Source organism: Dama dama, chromosome 18 (genome assembly GCF_033118175.1).
Source record: "Dama dama isolate Ldn47 chromosome 18, ASM3311817v1, whole genome shotgun sequence".
Lineage (NCBI taxonomy): Eukaryota > Metazoa > Chordata > Mammalia > Artiodactyla > Cervidae > Dama > Dama dama.
The window spans coordinates 88,475,816-88,494,935 of record NC_083698.1 but is presented as its reverse complement, the minus strand read 5'-3'; the positions used below and the strand labels follow the sequence as shown (position 1 = coordinate 88,494,935).

General features: G+C 38.0%; 1 protein-coding gene across 2 annotated transcripts in view; it reads left to right on the top strand.

Annotated features, from left to right (window-relative positions):
* Positions 1-16,630, top strand: part of TNPO3 (transportin 3) — a 74,567-nt gene extending 57,937 nt beyond the window's left edge. For both annotated transcript variants that reach the window (XM_061165753.1, XM_061165755.1), the window contains 6 exons: positions 712-806; positions 2,264-2,420; positions 5,113-5,280; positions 7,476-7,588; positions 14,442-14,533; positions 15,460-16,630. In XM_061165753.1, the coding sequence (XP_061021736.1) occupies positions 712-806; positions 2,264-2,420; positions 5,113-5,280; positions 7,476-7,588; positions 14,442-14,502 (594 nt within the window). In that variant the 3' untranslated portion in view covers positions 14,503-14,533; positions 15,460-16,630. The remainder of the gene's footprint in view (positions 1-711; positions 807-2,263; positions 2,421-5,112; positions 5,281-7,475; positions 7,589-14,441; positions 14,534-15,459) is intronic.
* Positions 16,631-19,120: the final 2,490 nt, after the last annotated feature.

Below are 19,120 nucleotides of genomic sequence, written 5' to 3'. Positions count from 1 at the left end.
TGCTTGGGAGAATGAAAGAGATTGACTACACAAATGTGCTGGTCATTACAGTTATTGCTGTCTAATTTATGCTCTCCAGAGACAGGAGTTTTTGGGAAGGTGGGAAGATGGGCAAGTGGATTTGAAATAAAGGATCTCTTAGCTCAAGCATGATTGTATTTTTAATTTCTTGCCTGAACAGCCAGTGAACTAGTTTACTTAGCAGGGATGGTCTCGCCTTAGAGTAAATAGCAGGCATTGTAAAAGGCTTCTTATATATTGCTTTTACCCTCTCCTAGTCAAAAAGGGGAAAATATATTAGGGAGTTAAATCATGGTGCTCCTTTTCCCAAGATGTCTTTCCTTTTAAAATTGACATTTCATAATTATTATTATTAAAATGTCAGCTACTCCCTTAGTTGACCAGATCATATCTAGTACATGCAGAGTTGTCACTTTGAGAAACTTCTAAAACTTTGAGATGACATCTATCCAATTTCATCAACAGAAGTCTGTACCCTAAACCCTTTCTGAAATGTAGACCTCATATGTGAAGACTTTATGTCAACTGAGAAGGATTTTTGTCTTCCCTTTTTTGATCTGAATCTCATCACAGTCTTTTTCTTACCTGTGCTTTACCTCTTTGTTCTCTGTGTATATTGTGATATTTAGCAAGTCTGAATCCCATGGCATTTATTTACAAGCATTCATTTCAAAATCACTTCTGTTTTAGGCACTGTGCATCCCTACCTTTCAGCTCTTAGAACAGCAGAATGGACTCCAGAATCACCCTGACACAGTGGATGACCTATTCAGGCTAGCCACGAGGTCAGTCCTTCTGAAAAGCAACTTTTTCTCTTACTGGTCATCCTCATCATTGCTTGGTTTTGTCACCTAACATTTACCTGTTTCCTTCTCTGTAAAATTAGGTAAGAGAAGTAGGTAGAGTAATTCTTCGCAATCGAAAGTTAAGTCGTGAAGCAGAATATTCCCATAAATGAAGAAGAGTTGGATAAGCACAAGGGGAAATAACTGAGCTCCTTTCATAAAGGAGGGAACACACCCAAGACAACAAAAATGAGTTTTGTAAGAACATTTGACTAGACAGTCTCTAGAATCCTGTGTAGTTTTAATGTTTTGTGCTACTGTGATGTCATGCTTGGCTTCAACTTTTTCCTTGAGAAGCTTAGCATCCTTAAGATATAATCATATCTCAGAATAAAAATTTTTTAGACTTTTAAGGTACTTTAAAAATTATCTGGTACTGTACTTCCCATCTCTGCTCCTAGCCTGCCACCCCATTTGTTGCTTAAATTCCTTTTACTAGTATCACTGATGTTTGTCTTCATTCTTAGTCCCTAGCTCAGGAATTTGATACAAATCAGTTGGTAATGAACACTTCTTTTGGTTAGTTTTTGGACAAGTTAGAAAATCCTTTTTATTTATTTTTCATTTATTTATTTATTTAATTAATTTATTTTTTTGAGTTGGTATGAGAAAACTGTTGGGTGGGCTGTCAACCTGTTTTCCTGGTGTGTTTCTTGAAAAATTAATCTCAAGAGATTCTCTTTGCACAAATGATTGCCTTGGTAAAATAAATTTGGAATGTTATTTTACTTTTTCTTGGAGATTTTCTATGAACATTAAAGGATCTGAGAAAACTGGGAAGTATAGAATTCCCATATATCCTTTGCTTCCCCCCTCCTTTCCCTCATAGCCTACCTTGCCATCAGCATCCCCCACCAGAGTGGCCCATTTATTAAAATTAATGAACTTCCATTGACACATCATTTTAAAAATATTTACTTTACATTAGGATTCTGTCTTGGTGTGGTGGTCTTCCTATTGTTTAGTTGCTAAGTCCTATCTGACTCTTTGCAACCCCATGGACCATAGCCCACCAGTGTCCTCTGACTATGGGATTTTCCAAGCAAGAATACTGGAGTGGGTTGCCATTCCCTTCTCCAGGGGATCTTTCCAACCCAGGGATCAAATCTGTTGTCTTCTGCATTGCAGGCCAATTTTTTACGACTGAGCCACCAGGGAAACCAAGGTCTTTCTATGGGTTTGGACAAATGTGTGACATATACCCACCATTACAGTATCATAGAGAATAGTACCGTCAGTATCCCCTGTGTTTTACCTATTCATGTTCCTACCCTCTACTCCCTCAATCCCTAACAATCACTGATCTTTTTACTATCTCCATAGTTTTACTTTTTACCATGGATACATTTTTATAGCCTAATTTTGTAATTTTTACCTTGCCTATCTTTCCATACCAGGTTTATTCAGCGTAGCCCTGTTACCTTGCTGAGGAGCCAAGTTGTCATCCCTATCTTACAGTGGGCCATTGCCTCTACTACCCTGGACCACCGGGATGCCAACTGTAGTGTCATGAGGTTCCTCCGAGACCTCATCCATACAGGGGTAGCCAATGATGTAAGTATAAACAATGTGTTAAATAGTTTTTCTACTTGTAGCTCATTATCACCTCATAATATCATTCCTTAGGGAAAAAGAAGCATCTCATTTGATCCGTGTTGGTAGGTATATTCCATAGTGAATCATTCACTAACCAAAATATCAACTAGTAGATTTAAGACAACCTAGTACGTGTTGTAAGCTGTATCAACTAGGCTAAACTATCTCTACTTCCAAGCCATTTGGTGTCTAATTGAAGAGAGAAATAGAGTTGTAAAGAACTAAACAATAGCAGTAAGGCAATATTTGATTGTCAGATAAGTGATAAAAGTTGTGATTGCTGTGAGATCAGAGGAGGGAAAACTCTTTGGAAAAAGTAGGTTGGGATAACTTTCTGGACGAGGAGGGACCACAGTGGAGCCTTTTGGATGGATTGGAAGAAAATCTAAATGGGTATATAAATCATAATCAGAGAAAGGACTAAATTTGTTAGTAGATACTTCAGAGACCTTTTTGGCTGGAGGTAAAGTGGTTCATGAAATTTTCAAATGTAGGTTTGACTAGATGTGGAGTAGCATTGAAAGTAAGGGAGAGCAGAAATAGTATGTGATAGACTAATTGAAGAGTTTTGACAGTAAAAAGAGAGGGAAAAGAAGACAATAGCTAGAAGTGAAAGGCATTTTATTATTATTATTATTTTTTTTTTTTGAAAATTTTTTTTTCCTTTATTTATTTATTTTTTTCCAGTGGGTTTTGTCATACATTGATATGAATCAGCCATAGATTTACATGTATTCCCCATCCCGATCCCCCCTCCCACCTCCCTCTGCACCCAATTCCTCTGGGTCTTCCCAGTGCACCAGGCCTGAGCACTTATCTCATGCATCCCACCTGGGCTGGTGATCTGTTTCACCATAGATGATATACGTGCTGTTCTTTCTAAACATCCCACCCTCACCTTCTCCCACAGAGTTCAAAAGTCTGTTCTGTACTTCTGTGTCTCTTTTTCTGTTTTGCATATAGGGTTATCGTTACCATCTTTCTAAATTCCATATATATGTGTTAGTATGCTGTAATGGTCTTTATCTTTCTGGCTTACTTCACTCTGTATAATGGGCTCCAGTTTCATCCATCTCATTAGAACTGGTTCAAATGAATTCTTTTTAACGGCTGAGTAATATTCCATGGTGTATATGTACCACAGCTTCCTTATCCATTCGTCTGCTGATGGGCATCTAGGTTGCTTCCATGTCCTGGCTATTATAAACAGTGCTGCGATGAACATTGGGGTGCATGTGTCTCTTTCAGATCTGGTTTCCTCAGTGTGTATGCCCAGAAGTGGGATTGCTGGGTCATATGGCAGTTCTATTTCCAGTTTTTAAAGAAATCTCCACACTGTTCTCCATAGCGGCTGTACTAGTTTGCATTCCCACCAACAGTGTAAGAGGGTTCCCTTTTCTCCACACCCTCTCCAGCATTTATTGCTTGTAGACTTTTGGATAGCAGCCATCCTGACTGGCGTGTAATGGTACCTCATTGTGGTTTTGATTTGCATTTCTCTGATAATGAATGATGTTGAGCATCTTTTCATGTGTTTGTTAGCCATCTGTATGTCTTCTTTGGAGAGTGAAAGGCATTTTAAAAAGTTTTTTTCAACATATACATAGAACATATACATATACATAGAACATATACATATACAACATATACATAGAAATATATATATTCAAAGACTAAAAAGGAAGAAAATAAGTAAGATTAAAAAAAATTTTTTTTCTTGTTTTTGTGGCCACACACAGCATGTGGGATCTTAGTTCTTTGCCAAGGATCAAACCCAAACCCCTTGCAATGGAAGTGCAGGATCTTAACCATGGATCCCCAGGGAAGTTCCTAAGTAAGATTTCTTTGATAGAGAATATTAGATGTTTGATAGAAGTCTTCTTTTTTCAGTTGCTTTTTATTTTTTTTTCATTTATTTTTTTAAATCAAAGTTTATTTTTTTCCCTTTGTTTTTGCTTATTAAACTAAATGAAAAGTTGCATTGTCCTAAGTTTTTCAACATGGAAACTTTCAAAACTACATTGTGAATTATGAGTGCTTCCATTCCAGGCATGAGAAAAAAGTATACTAGCTTTTTAGAAATATCTTTAGCCCATAAGCATTATATCTAAAGAACCATCAATTGAAGGAATAAAAAACTTTTATAAACAAAAATGTTTCCTTACTATGTATGTGCATGCTCAGTCATGTCCAATCCCTTGCGACCCCATAGATTGTAGCCCACCAGGCTCCTCTGTCCATGGGATTTTCCAGGCAAGAATACTGGAGTGGGTTGCCATTTCCTCCTCCATTCAGTTGCTTTTTAGAAAAGGAGATAGTAATACTTTATTTTTTACCAGAATAAAAGGTTAAAAGGATTGCTACCCTTAATCTCTAACCATTGTTTCTCTTCTGTGTTCTATTCATGAAAAACCTAAGGGTTAGGGTTAGTCTCAACTGAAGCCCTTACCCATTTCCTTGAAACTAAATTCTTTTTTTTTTTTTTTTTGAAACTAAATTCTTAATATTTTCTTGTTAGTGACAGACAGTGCACCTTGTGAGTCCAGCTATTATATATACTTTCTGAGAAAGAAAATTACTAAAAGGAAAGAGTACTTGCTCTTCAGAAAGTTGAAATTAGCACTTTCCTGTTGTTCTTGTTTTCTTACAGCATGAAGAAGACTTTGAATTACGGAAAGAACTAATTGGACAGGTGATGAACCAACTTGGACAGCAGCTTGTGAGCCAGCTGCTTCACACGTGCTGCTTCTGCCTCCCCCCGTATACCCTACCCGATGTGGCTGAAGTGCTCTGGGAGATCATGCAGGTTGACAGACCGGTAAGATTGTTTTCATAAGGAACCCACTTTCAGTTCTGGACAGTTTCTTGAGAGGCTGACTCTAAGCTTTGAAACTAGTCCTGTTGTATGCTCTTGTAACATAATTTAGGTACATTGCTAAGTTTAATTGTTAAATGAAGGAGCCAGTAGAAAGATTCTAGAGAATATGTTTGTGTCATTGTAAGAATCTAATACAGTAGTATTTTTGTTTTTCTAAAAAGTACTCTTTGAGCCCTTGTGGACTGACAAGTTTATTCCAAACATCATTGATAAGAGAAATAAAATTTCTGTACTCTTACTTTTTAATAAATATACTTGGTTTCTAGGTAACAAAAACCTTACTGTATACATTTAACTTTACAAAAAATGTTGGATTTGTAAGCCTTTGTTATCTCTTATCTTTCTGATCATGACCTTTCTAACAGGCCTTAATATGATATGTCTTTATAGTTTGAATTTGCATTCCCATTATGATTGGTGACACTGAGCATTTTTTGTGTATCTGTTGGCCTTTCGTGTATCTTCTTTCAAGAAACATTTGTTGAAGTCCTTTGCCCATTTTTTAACTGGGTTATTTGGTTTTTTACTAGACTGCTGTGGGTTGGTTTTTTTGTATATTTTAGATACTAACCTCTCACCAGGTATATGGCTTACAAATATATATTTTCTCCCACTCCTTAGGTTTTCTTTTTACTTTGTTGATGGTTTCTCTGCAGAAGCTTTTAAGTTTGATGTAGTTTCCTGTGTTTATTTTGCTACTTGTGCTTTAGGTGTCATTGCCAAAAAATCATTACCAAGACCTATGTCACAGTACTTTAGGCCTTTGTATTCTTCAAGGAGTTTCATGATTTCAAGTCTTTGTTTAGTCTTTATCCTGTTTTGAGTTACTTTTTGTGAGTGGTGAAAGGTAAGAGTCTAGTTTCTTTGTTTTACATGCAAGTATTCAACTATTCCAGCATTGTTTATTGAGAAGGCTGTCTTTCCTACATTGGATATTCTCATCTCCTTTGTCCTATATTAGTTGACAGTATAGAATTTAGTTTCTTACTATTTTTTTTTTTTTTCGGGGGATACTGTGGTTAACTTATGGGTCATTTTGGATGCCAAAATGTTGTCAATTAAGAGTTTGTTCTTCCTGTTTGCCTCTGCTTGTTTCTGTCTGAGTGGTGTGTTGTCTTCCTTGGAGGCAACACTTGGAGAATTCTGTGGTACTTTTAAGCATTTGTAGTGGAATATTACTTTTGGTCTAGTCTGTTGTGATCATGTGCTTAGTCACTCAGCCTGTGTCCGACTCTTTGCAACTCTGTGGACTGTAATCCACAGGTGCCTGTGTCCATGGGATTTTCCAGGCAAGAATACTGGAGTGGGTTGCTATTTCCTTCTCCAGGGGGTCTTCCTGATGCAAGGACTCGAACCCACATCTCTGTGTCTCCTGCATTGGCAGGCAGATTCTTGTCCACCGTGCTACCTAGGAAACCCCATTGTGATCCTAAATTAACATAGTGGAAAAACACATAATGTAAAAAATTTAGGTATAAAAAAGTTCTTCTACAGCTAAAAACTGTAACCAAAGCATGCATCTTAAAGACATGAAGAAAAATTAGAGCCAAAAAAGAAAACAAAAAGAGCAACAAGAAAGAATTTTCTTAACCCAAAGACTAGGCAGTTATCACAAAGGAACTGACTGGATGTGACTTCTACTGAGAGAAATGACCTTAAAATCCTTAAGATTCTGGATTCATACTTATATATACACTTTTTTAAATGTTTACTTGTTATACTTTTTGACCCTGCTCTTTTTAGTACGTGAACTTTTGATTTGGGTTGCCCTTGATCTCTAAGCTCAAGAGATTTTTGGCAGCAGTCTAATTTTTTAAATATTGCATAAGTTTAATGATAGAAACAGAATAATAACTTCATACAGAAGAGACTTTACTTCCAAGGTAGAAGGGCTCCATCTGAAATGATGTCTGCTACCCCCTTGAAGGGAGTCTGGGCATGCCTTTATAGGCTGTTCCAACCCTCAGTAGGTTGGAAGGCCAAAAATAGTACTTCTGTTAACTCCTTTATTTACTTGCAAGTCTGGAGCGCTAATGCTACTAAGGAAAACTTGTGGGTTTTTGTTATTACCTGTAGGGTCTCAGTTGAGTAAGCCCTGCCTCCTTTTAAAATGCTTATCCTTCTTCTCTGTACAGACTTTTTGTCGATGGTTAGAGAATTCTTTGAAAGGTTTGCCAAAGGAGACAACAGGGGGAGCCGTCACAGTGACACACAAACAACTTACAGATTTCCACAAACAAGTCACTAGGTGAGTGATAAACAGCAGCTGGCGTGTGTAGAAAGAATATCTTTGTTTCTTACGTCATCTTAGTTACAAATATACCCAGGAATATTTTTGTGTGTATACCTTTATAAATTAAAATTTTGTGTCTTCTTAACTCTTGAATTGCACAAATTGGTGTTGGAAACCAATCTGAGGGGAAATATCACCATGCTGTACATGTGTGCCTGTTTTATTGTTCATATGTATCAAACATATCCTAATAGGTAAGTGGAAGCATTATGTCTTCCAACAGAACAACAGTGCCTTGAACAGCTCACTATCCTTCAGGAAATCTGTATCTTTTTAAAGTCCTTCCCAGTTCTTATCCATATTCAAGGGTCAAGAATGCAGGTGTCTGACTAGGTGAAGCAGTGGTTGTAAATATTATGGTGTGATGCAGACTGACTGGGAAATTTTTGCCATGCCTAATTTAGAAGATAAGCGAATTCTAATTTAATGCAGGCCAAACAAAACCTCTCTCTGGGATACATTAGTCCCATGAGCCACTTGCTTACAACCTAGTTAATATGTTAAGTATACATGTATGGGTTTGTTGGATTGTTTTTTTTTCCTTACTGTAAATGTAATAAACATTTTAAATATAGCTACATAGTCTTCCTAATTACAGTTTTATAGCTGTAAGATATTGATTGATTTCCTTACAGTGCCTCTATTAATTTTATTTTTTTTAGTATTATGAGTAATATTGGATGTCTAGCCCTTAGCTTCTTCTGACTATTTGCCTTAAGAAACAATCACTGACTCAAAATTATGTGATTTTTATGGTTCTTGATAGTATTAACAACAGCAACTTAAATTGGATTTTGTAACTGGATTGGATTTTGACTAAATTGTTTTAGGCAGTTGCTTATATTCATATAGTTGTGTAATGATTTTAGGTCCAAAAATGAGTTATTGCAGTGAGGTTGGTAATAGTGGAAAAGAAGAAGGAAAAAAATACATGTGATGATACAGAAAAATATATAAGATATAAAGGGGGAAAAAAACTTATCATATAATCCAAGTTGCACTTAAGATTTTTTTTATTTAAAATTTTGATAAAATACAAAATTTACTGTCCTATTTTTTTAAACCATTTTTAAGTGTATTATTCAGTAGTAGTATTGCATTCACACTGTTGTGAAATTAACCCAAAACTTGTTTTATCTTGCAAAACTGAAAGTATACTTATTAAACAACTCCCCTTCCCCCTTCCTCTAGGCCCTAATAATCATTGGTCTACTGTCTTAAGTTTAACTACTCATACAATGAAATCATAGTTCTTGTCCTTTTGTGATTGACTTAGCATAATGTCCTTAAGGTTCATCCAGCATTGTAGCAGGAATCAGAATTTCTTTCCTTTTAAAGGCTGAATAACATTCCATTGTATGTATGTATTGTATCTTATTCATCCATTCATCCTTTGATGGATGTTTGGTTGATTCTGCCTCTTGGCTATTGTGAATGATTTCTGCTATAAACATGAGTGTATAAATATCACTTCAAGACCCCACTTTCAGTTCTTCTGGGCATATACCCAGAAGTGGAATTGCTGGATCATATGGCAGTTCTGTGTTTAATTTTTTTTTTGCATAACTGCCATACTGTTTTCCATAGTAGCTATACCATTTTGCATTCCCATCAATGGTGCGCAGGTTCTAATTTCTCCATATCTGTTTTATTTTTGTTGCTTGTGCTTTTGGTGTTACATGCAAGAAATCATTACCAAATATAATGTCATGAAGCTTTTCCCCAATATTTTCTTCTGAGAGTTTTATAGTTTTGGGATTTACACTTAGGTCTTTGATTCATTTTGAGATAATTTTTGTATGTGATGTATGTTAAGGGTCTGACTTCATTCTTTTGCAGTTTTCCCTGCACTGTCTATTTTTCATTGAATGGTCTTGGTACCCTTATTGAAAATCATTTATATGTAAGGGGTTTATTTCTAGACTCTTTATTCTACCCCAGTGGTTGTCTTTATCTCAGTCCCATACTGTTTTGATTATTATAGCTTTGTAATAAGTTTTGAAATTGGGAGACCTCCAACTTTTTTTTTCAAGAGTTTTTTGACTATTTGAAGTTCCTTGAGATTTCATATGATTTCTTTTTTTGCACTCTAATCCTAGGTTTATTCAACATAATCCTTTTACTCTACACAACAAAGTAGTACAAACATGACATTATCTAAAATACTACAAAGTTACAAAACTCAAAACAGAAAATTTATAGTACTAAGTAGACAATAAAGGCCAAAGAAGCAGTATACACATTGCTGAGGTAACCTGCCTGGCCACCAGGAATACCAGCACAGTAAGGGGGAACTGTGTTCATATGAATTTTAGGATAGGTTTTTCTTTTTCCACAAAAAAATGTCGTCGGGATTTTTGACTGGGATTGCATCGTATCTGTTGATCACTTTATTATAGCATTGACACCTTAACAATGTTAGGTTTTCTAATCTGTGAACATAAGATGTCTTTCCATTTATTGGTGTCTTTAATTTCTTTCAGTCACATTTTATAGTTTATTTTACTCTTTTTCATGCTGTTGTAAATGAACCAACTTGCACTTTTAAAAGCTGTTCTAATACACACACACACAGGCTACTTTATTACCAATAATAAGTAGTAAATTTATGGAAAGATGTACATAGGACTTTCCTAACCTGTGCTATTTGTTTTTTTTTTTTTTCCCATGAGCATGGTATATATACTTTTACAATTAAAACCAGACCTAGTTTTTTAGAAGGAGATAAAATTAAATGTTAATCTTTTTTTCCGAGAATTGATTTCTTGCTACTCTCGAAAGTAGTTTACTTTTTCATTCCCCAGAGTCTCCAATAATTTTATTAATGTTAAAATCCCTAATCTTTGAGTATTACTTTTTTGTAGTTTACAAAGTGGCCTAACTTCATGCCCCGGAAATAACTGACTTTGGGCCACAGATCAAGTGACGTGCATGACTTAAAAATAGCATGTGACTGCCTTCATGACATATTTTGCCAAAGGAGGAGATTTCCTTTCTAGTAGGTAGTCATATATTAATTGGGATGACCTTTAAAAAACTCTCTCTTTTTTTTTTTTTAACTGTGAATCTTCCCAGTAGAAGTAGTATGCTACCTGCAAGGTGTCTCAGGGGAAAGAAGAATAACAGTTGTTTCTCTCTGCTTCTGTTTTTCTCTGTTTTATCCAGTGTTGTTCTTTAGAAGGACAGGATCGTATTGGCCGTAGATTAGGGCAAATGAGAGCATGGCGAGAACCCTCAGAGGAGGACTGGGCTTAAAGTCAAGGCTGTTGGTTTGAATCTTGCCACTTACTGTTACTTTGCAGCAGATTTTTTATCTGTAAAATAGGGTTAGTGATACCTCGCTCTTAGGATTATGGTGAAATACCAAGTGGAAATTTAAAGATGATCTGGCACGTAGTAGGTGATCGGTGAATGTTAATTTTCTCCTTGGAAAAGAGCCTGCCAGAATGTCATTATGTACTTGCAAAACTAGCTAGAGCATGTCTCCCTCAGCTCTAAGGCAGCCACCCACACATGGAATAAGTCTCTACCAAGTTCATATTTCCTCATCCAGGCTAATACATGATGGTAGAAATACAGCATAAGTCTGAAATAAAAGTCATGGACATTCCATAATGTAAGGAAAATCTTGAGGCAAGGAAAATGAACCCAAATAATGCATTGCTTTAAACAAAAATATCTGTGATCTTTGTCCTTTAATACAAGAAAATAAGATACATTATCAACCTGGCCTGCTTGATTTCTTACTGCTAAGCAAGTTTTACAGCTCCTCCTTTAGTAGGCTGTGACATATGGTGGGAAATGAACAGAAGTAAGAGGAAATACTGAGGTTCTAGAGAAAGGATTTGAAATTGCTCACCTCCTCTTAGTAATTCTCTTTCTCTAATGTGTGTATGCCCTTGAACCTTCTGTTCCACACATGACTCAGTCTCCCTTTTGGTTTTAAGGTCCTGTTACTCCTGCCTCAACATGCTGCTTTGTTTGCCATCCTAGCAGGGAGGGTAAACTGGTTCAGTTTCATTTCAGCAAGTTCAAGCCTGTTTCTCATATGGTACTGGTAATTAATTCCCTGGCGTTTTTAGTGGCCAACTTGAAGAAAACTGGAGTTTTTCATTCTAAAATATCATTTTTGCTTTCCAGATACCACTAAGCATGTCCAGAAGAAATTTTGCCGTCATTTCCCATTTCTCTTGTCTTGGTACTTACTCTGTGAGTGTCACTTGCATGAGGATCTCAAGGTCAGAAGACAGGAATACGAAGCCCTGACACTAGAATAGGCCAGTATGGGGGTGTCTTCTTGCTGAAGTCAGTAGTTAGAGCTTGATTACTTTCCATTATGCAGATCAGATGAAAAGGGCTACATTTCTCAGCACACTGCTGGGATTATGGGGCTTGAGGAATAGTGACCATGAAATTACTCCAAGGTACAGTGAAAGTCTCCTGGGCATGTATCTGGAGAAAACTATAATTGAAAAGATACATGCACCCCAGTGTTCATAGTAACTCTATTTACAGTAGCCAGGTCACGGAAGCAACCTCTAAATGTCTGTCAACAGATGAGTGGATGAAGATGTGGTATATATACACAATGAAGTTCTTACTCAGCCATAAAAAGAAATGAAATAATGCCATTTGCAGCAACATGGAAGGAGCTAGAGATTATCATACTAGGTAAAGAAAGTCAGAAAGAGAAAGACAAATAACCTTATGACCTTATTTACATGTGGAATCTAAAATATGACACAAATGAACATATTTACAAAACAGCAACAGACAGATATAGAAAACAAACTTATGATTACCGAAGGGGAAAGGGTTGAGGGAGGGATAAATTACACCACATTTTCAATCAACTCTACTTTGATTATTTAAAAATAAATAAATAAAGGATAAGAAGGATTAGAATGGTGGGACTAGAAGCCAGAAAATTCTACAAAAATAACGGCAATTTTGAATGCATAAATATAAATAAATAAGTGTAAATTAAAACAATCCCAAAATATTAAATGCCAGGAGGACTGAGGCAGAAAACAGAAAATAGTTCTAGTTTTTAAAGAAGTTTTTATTTTATTTATTTATTTTAAATCCATTTCTTTGGACTTAATCACCAAGGACACTTAAGTTAAACATTGACTAAAACTCTTGACAGAAGAGCAGTTGCTGACAGGATTGGGGGCAGAAGTTGAGCTGATTCGAGAGACTGTAACCATACCTCATTTCACCCTGTCTCACTGCAGTTCTCCTGTACTTGTACTTGGGTTTCAGTACTTTTTCTTGTGTCATGAATGAGGCTAAGAAGTTGTCATTTCTTTTCCATAGTTAACCATGATCTCTGGTTGAAGAAGTGTAGAATTGAAGAACATCTAAGGCTTCAGGATCGCAAAAGATTTGGAGTCTCTAACATTATCCTAAGTTTATCTCTTCCCTGTTGTCTTAGTCCCTTATAACATCAGTAATACACCACACAGTAACTTTTCTAGAGTTACATATCTTGCTCCTTCATGACTTTCAGAAGCATGCGTGATAGGGGTTCACTCACCTAGAAGAAATAGCTGGGGAATCCAGATGTAGGCACTTAAGGTGATAGCTCTCATTACCTTCTTTTATGCTGGATCACGGTTAGTGATTCCTGCTCTGACATTTAACCATTACAAGAAGGAGAGAGCTTTCTTCTGACATTGAATCCTAGGCTATAGGCTGTGGTCCCTGATTTTTTTTAGTACCAAAGAGAGGGCCACATAAGGGTGAGCATATTATTAATTGAATGTGCTTTGTTTTCCACTATTTTAGCTGAGCCTCATGTTCATTTACCAAAAACTATTATGAAGACTGGCAGAAAAGAATGCAGCTGGCATCAACTGGTTTTTTGGTGACAGTCTTAAGACAAAGGAAGCCTTTTGAAAAAACAGGGTCAAATGAATATTGGGCTATTCATACCACCTAGGCATCTCTGTGCTTGCCTGAGGACCAAGAGCAGCTTCCTCCTCCTCCCTTTCTTCATGCCTTAACCCTTTCCTCTCTCCTCTCCCTTCTCCTCCCACAGCAGGAAATCTTGAGCAGCCTGTTCAACTAGACTGATTGAGAGTTACTTGCTGAACTGGGCTTTAAAACAAAATCTGCTTTTGGAAAAGAATGAGGAAACCAGGGTACCTAAGTTAGCTCAGTTCAATAGAGTTAAAATGATCCACCTTAGGTGAATATGCTTGCTTTCTTACTTTGAGGGTTCTGACTTTGCTTAGATTTATCAAGGACTTTAACCAAGTATTGTTACTGTTATTTGGCCACACAGCATATGGGATCTTAGTTCCCTGATCAGGGATCAAAACTTTGCCCCCTATAGTGGAATTGCAAAGTCTTCCACTGGACCACCAGGGAAGTCCCACAACCAAGTTTTATTGTTGTAGCAGCCTATATTTGTCAAATGCTGTTTTGTTCGCCGTTCTGTTAGCCTCAGCACTTTATATACAGGAACTGTTTTAATCCTCAGAACATCTTGGCGTAGATAATGGATGAGGAAACTGAGGCAGATTGGTAACTTGCTAAAAGACACAATGAAACCAAAATTTAGACCTAAGCAATTTTTTCTCCAAAGCCCACTCTTTAAGGGCCACATAACTTATAATTATTCCCATATACATTAGTTAATATTTACCCCTGAGTTACAGAAAGATCGAAAGTAGGGTCAAGAGATGATGGAGAGAGCAGAGCTGGGACAGTTCTCAGGGTCCCTCAAAGTTGTGGTTGCTTTTCAGTCTATTATACTTTTCTTATCAGGCAGGGACCAACCTACCTTTCTTTTGTTTTCTAGTGCTGAGGAATGTAAACAAGTTTGCTGGGCCTTGCGAGACTTCACCAGGTTGTTTCGATAGCTCACACTCCTGTACTGTGCCTGTCACCCAGGTGAGTGGTATATAGTTCTCAGCCTTCTCCCTGGCTGTCAGGAGTATTTGAGGGAGGGCACAGGTTTTAATGCCCACCATGGAACTAGTACTATAGCTGGAATTTTGGATGCCATTCACCCCCATAAGAAAGTTACTATTGCAGAATATCTTTTTTTAAAAATTCCTCCCTTCCTCTTCTTACAGATACTTCCAGTATGGTAAGTATGTGTGGTGACAGATGACATTTATGGAGCCCTGATTGCATGTCTGGTACTATCCTAAGTACTTTGTATCATATACAAAGCATATTATGTACTAACTGTAAGATAGTCCTCACACAGTCCTCTGGATTAGTTACTATTATTATTTCCATTTTACACATGAGGAAATTTGTAAATGAGGTTCGAAGACGTTAAGTAATTTGCTTGATGTCACAGTCAGTACTTGATAGAGCCACAGTTCACTTTTCTGGTGTCAGAATCGTCACGTTTACCCACTCTACGTAGTGCTTTTACATAGTACCCTTTACGTAAAGTCAGTGGTTTTTAAACCTTTTTTTAGTAGGCAGAGCCTTCTTTCAAAATAAAATCTTGCATGAAACCCCAGTATTTAAGCAGACTTAAATGGAGTTTCCAGGTTTGGTTTTGGAGTTGGCAGCCTGGATCTGCTGGCTTACTCTTTACCCCTACATATTACCCCTGAGCACACTCAGAATTGGAAAAGAACCACAGACAGTATTTCATTAAACCAGTAGCTCCTTTAAAATCACAAGGTAAAAAAATCAACTACTTCTTTTCCTTTGTTTTTAAACTGAAGTTCTTACATCAGAGGCCAGAGTGAGGTACTGGAGCATGTATAGAAACTTCTGCCTTGTGGTTGACTTTATGAAGTGCTTGCCATCTCCTGGACCACAGTTAATTGACTGTCTTCTCTCTTTTTTGTCAGGAATGTCTTTTTTAATTAGAAGACAGGAAGAAAACAAAAACCAGACTGTGTCCCACAATCAGAAACCTCCATTGTGGCAGAGGGGCCTTCACCGCCACCAGGGCATCCCGCCAGACAGGGAGAGACTCCAGCCTTCCAAGGCCACCCTGAGGAGTTCCTGTTTGGGGATGTGAGGGAGAATCAGCGCTGTTTAGAGAGATGGCTGTGGCCTGTCCGGCGTGGTGGGAGGGGAGCTGGTTTCCTAGTGAACTTGTTTCTAAAAGGAAAAATAATTTTAAGGAAATAAAAAAGAAAAAAAAAAGGAAAACTAAACTGAAACTACAATTGAAGCATTCTCCTGGTAGCAAATGACATGCACACATACATACATGCACCTACACCCACACATGCTAGCACGCATGTGTGCACACAGAAAAATAAAATTACAAAACTTTCTGTGAAACAAAAACATTTACTTAGGGAAGATGGGAATTCAAATGAATTAAACAACTGCAATTAGAAGGAAAGGGTCAGGATCTTCTCTTAAGGTTTTCCTTAGTCCTTTCCTTCTCTCCTCCCTCTCTTCTTTTCCTTTCCCTTTCTTCTTTTAATGAAAGTGAGTCTCTTCGTGTCCCAACTCGTGTCTGGTCCCAACTGTTTATTCTCACCTTTAGAGTTGTTCACATAAGGAGAAGTAAGCAAGGAACCTGTTCTGTTTTTTATCATGGTCATATCAATGATATTAGGACCTGCCAGGGCCAAAATTCATGTTTACCCCAACTCTGACCCTATTCAGTCTCTTTAAGTCCACTTCCAATCTACCTTGGGTTGTCATCTTTGGAGAGAAGAGCCAAAATCAGGGTGAGCGGTATACAAATACTTTTTTTTTTTAGGTTTTTTTCTCCTTTTCAGTTAATTTTTTACCCATAGACTTGAGAGAGGAGAACAGAAGGTGGGAGAATGGACAAACGTGTTTACAGGGCTAACCATATTACTAAAAGATGTGGAAATTGTTGACTTGATGGGGGTGAGGCAGGAGAGGAAAGCTGAGGCAAGCCCTGATGCTTTACAGGAATCGTGGCCCTGACAGGCGCTAGGCACGAGGACATGTTTTGTCTGCTGGTGTCGCCACCTCAAGAACAAATCAACAGCAACAAAAGGAAAAAAACAACAATAAATTTTTAAAATTTAATCAGTGTTTGTTTTTTCTTCTTTTCACTGCCTCATAAATCTGAGATGGTACAGCTGGTGACTGTCTGAGTGAATAGTCTTAGTTGTTCTCTAACAGATGTCTGAGTACGGAGGGAGGTTGAAAGCCAGGCCACGCCCACTGCCGAGACCCTTCATATTTCAGGGGAGCGGCTTGCTCTGCGTCTTTCATTCTTCCAGCTTACCCTAAAACTCCTGCTACATTCTGTCCTCCTTTGTGGCCTCAGTGGGTAGGAGAAGGGGTCACTTGTGATGTTAAACAAAATGGCCACTTGCAGTGGCCATCCAAGTAGACTGTTTCCTAACTACTGAATAGTCAATCTTAAAGCCCTGTAATGAAGTGTCATTGACATAAAATAAGCTGCACGTGTTTAAGGTATACAGTTGGTAAGCTTTGACATAGGGGACCCAGATAATCAAGAAAGTGTGATCACTCACACTCACCTAGAGCCAGACATCCTGGAATGTGAAGTCAGGTGGGCCTTGGGAAGCATCACTACGAACAAAGCTAGTGGAGGTGATGGAATTCCAGTTGAGCTGTTTCAAATTCTAAAAAATGATGCTGTGAAAGTGCTGCACTCAATATGTCAGCAAATTTGGAAAATTCAGCAGTGGCCACAGGACTGGAAAAGGTCAGTTTTCATTCCAATCCCAAAGAAAGGTAATGCCAAAGAATGCTCAAACTACCGCACAATTGCACTCATCTCACGCTAGTAAAGTAATGCTCAAAATTTTCCAAGCCAGGCTTCAACAATATGTGAACCATGAACTTCCAGATGTTCAAGCTGGATATAGAAAAGGCAGAGGAACCAGAGATCAAATTGCCAACATCTGCTGGATCATTGAAAAAGCAAGAGAGTTCCAGAAAAACATCTATTTCTGCTTCATTGACTATGCCAAAGCCTTTGTGTGGATCACAATAAACTGTGGAAAATTCTGAAGGAGATGGGAACACCAGATCACCTGACCTGCCTCTTGAGAAACCTGTATGCAGGTCAGGAAGCAACAGAACTGGACATGGAACAACAGACTGGTTCCAAATAGGAAAAGGAGTACGTCAAGGCTGTATATTGTCACCCTGCTTATTTAACTTATATGCAGAGTACATCATGAGAAATGCTGGGCTGGATGAAGCACAAGCTGGAATCAAGATTGCCGGGAGAAATATCAATAACCTCAGATACGCAAATGACACCACCCTTATGGCAGAAAGTGAAGAAGAACTAAAGAGCCTCTTGAAGAAAGTGAAAGAGGAGAGTGAAAAAGTTGGCTTACAGCTCAACATTCAGAAAACTAAGATCATGGCATCTGGTCCCATCACTTCATGGCAAATAGATGGGGAAACAGTGGCTGACTATTTTTCTGCTCTCCAGAATCACTGTGGATGGTGATTGCAGCCATGAAGTTAAAAGATGCTTGCTCCTTGGAAGGAAAGTTACGACCAACCTAGACAGCATATTAAAAAGCATAGACATTACTTTGCCAACAAAGGTCCGTCTAGTCAAGGCTATGGTTTTTCCAGTAGTCATGTATGGATGTGAGAGTTGGGTTATAAAGAAAGCTGAGCGCAGAAGAATTGATGCTTTTGAACTGTGGTATTGGAGAAGACTCTTGAGAGTCCCTTGGACTGCAAGGAGATCCAACCAGTCCATCCTAAAGGAGATCAGTCCTGGGTGTTCATTGGAAGGACTGATGTTGAAGCTGAAACTCCAATACTTTGGCCACCTGATGTGAAGAGCTGACTCATTTGAAAAGACCCTGATGCTGGGAACGATTGAGGGCAGGAGGAGAAGGGGATGACAGAGGATGAGATGGTTGGATGGCATCACTGACAAAATGGACATGCATTTGGGTGGACTCTGGGAGTTGATGATGGACAGGGAGGCCTGGCGTGCTGCAGTTCATTGGGTTGCAAAGAGTCGGACACGACTGAGCGACTGAACTGAACTGACACACATGAAACCATAAAGACAATGAACATAAGTTCTTTCCCAAAAGTTTCTTCATGCCTCTTCCCATCCTCCCTTGCACTCAAGTAGCCACTGCTTTCCTGTCATTGTGGATTAGTTTGCATTTTCCTGAGCTTTATGTAAATGAGATCATACAGTATGTTTTAGTAATTGGGCTTAAAGCTAATAACCTTGACCACAAAGTTGCATCTAGCATTTGGAGTCCTTGAAACAAACCTCTCTGCATAATATCAGCTCTGAGTTTTATTCTCTAAGGAGTCAGTGTTATAAGTGGAGAAAAAAACTTGAGCATGGAACGGTATTTGAAATAAGATGATCAAATTCTGGGGATCAGCACGTTACCTTAGCCATCCTGCTCATTTTCTGGAAATTTTGAAGCCTAATTCAGCCTTAGGTCCTTACAGTGACCCATTGACTTTGGTCTGTTTAAGGAATTTGGCTTTTATCACAGAAAGTTGTGTCTGGGACTGGAAAATATGGAAAGCTTAATACAACTCCCCAGC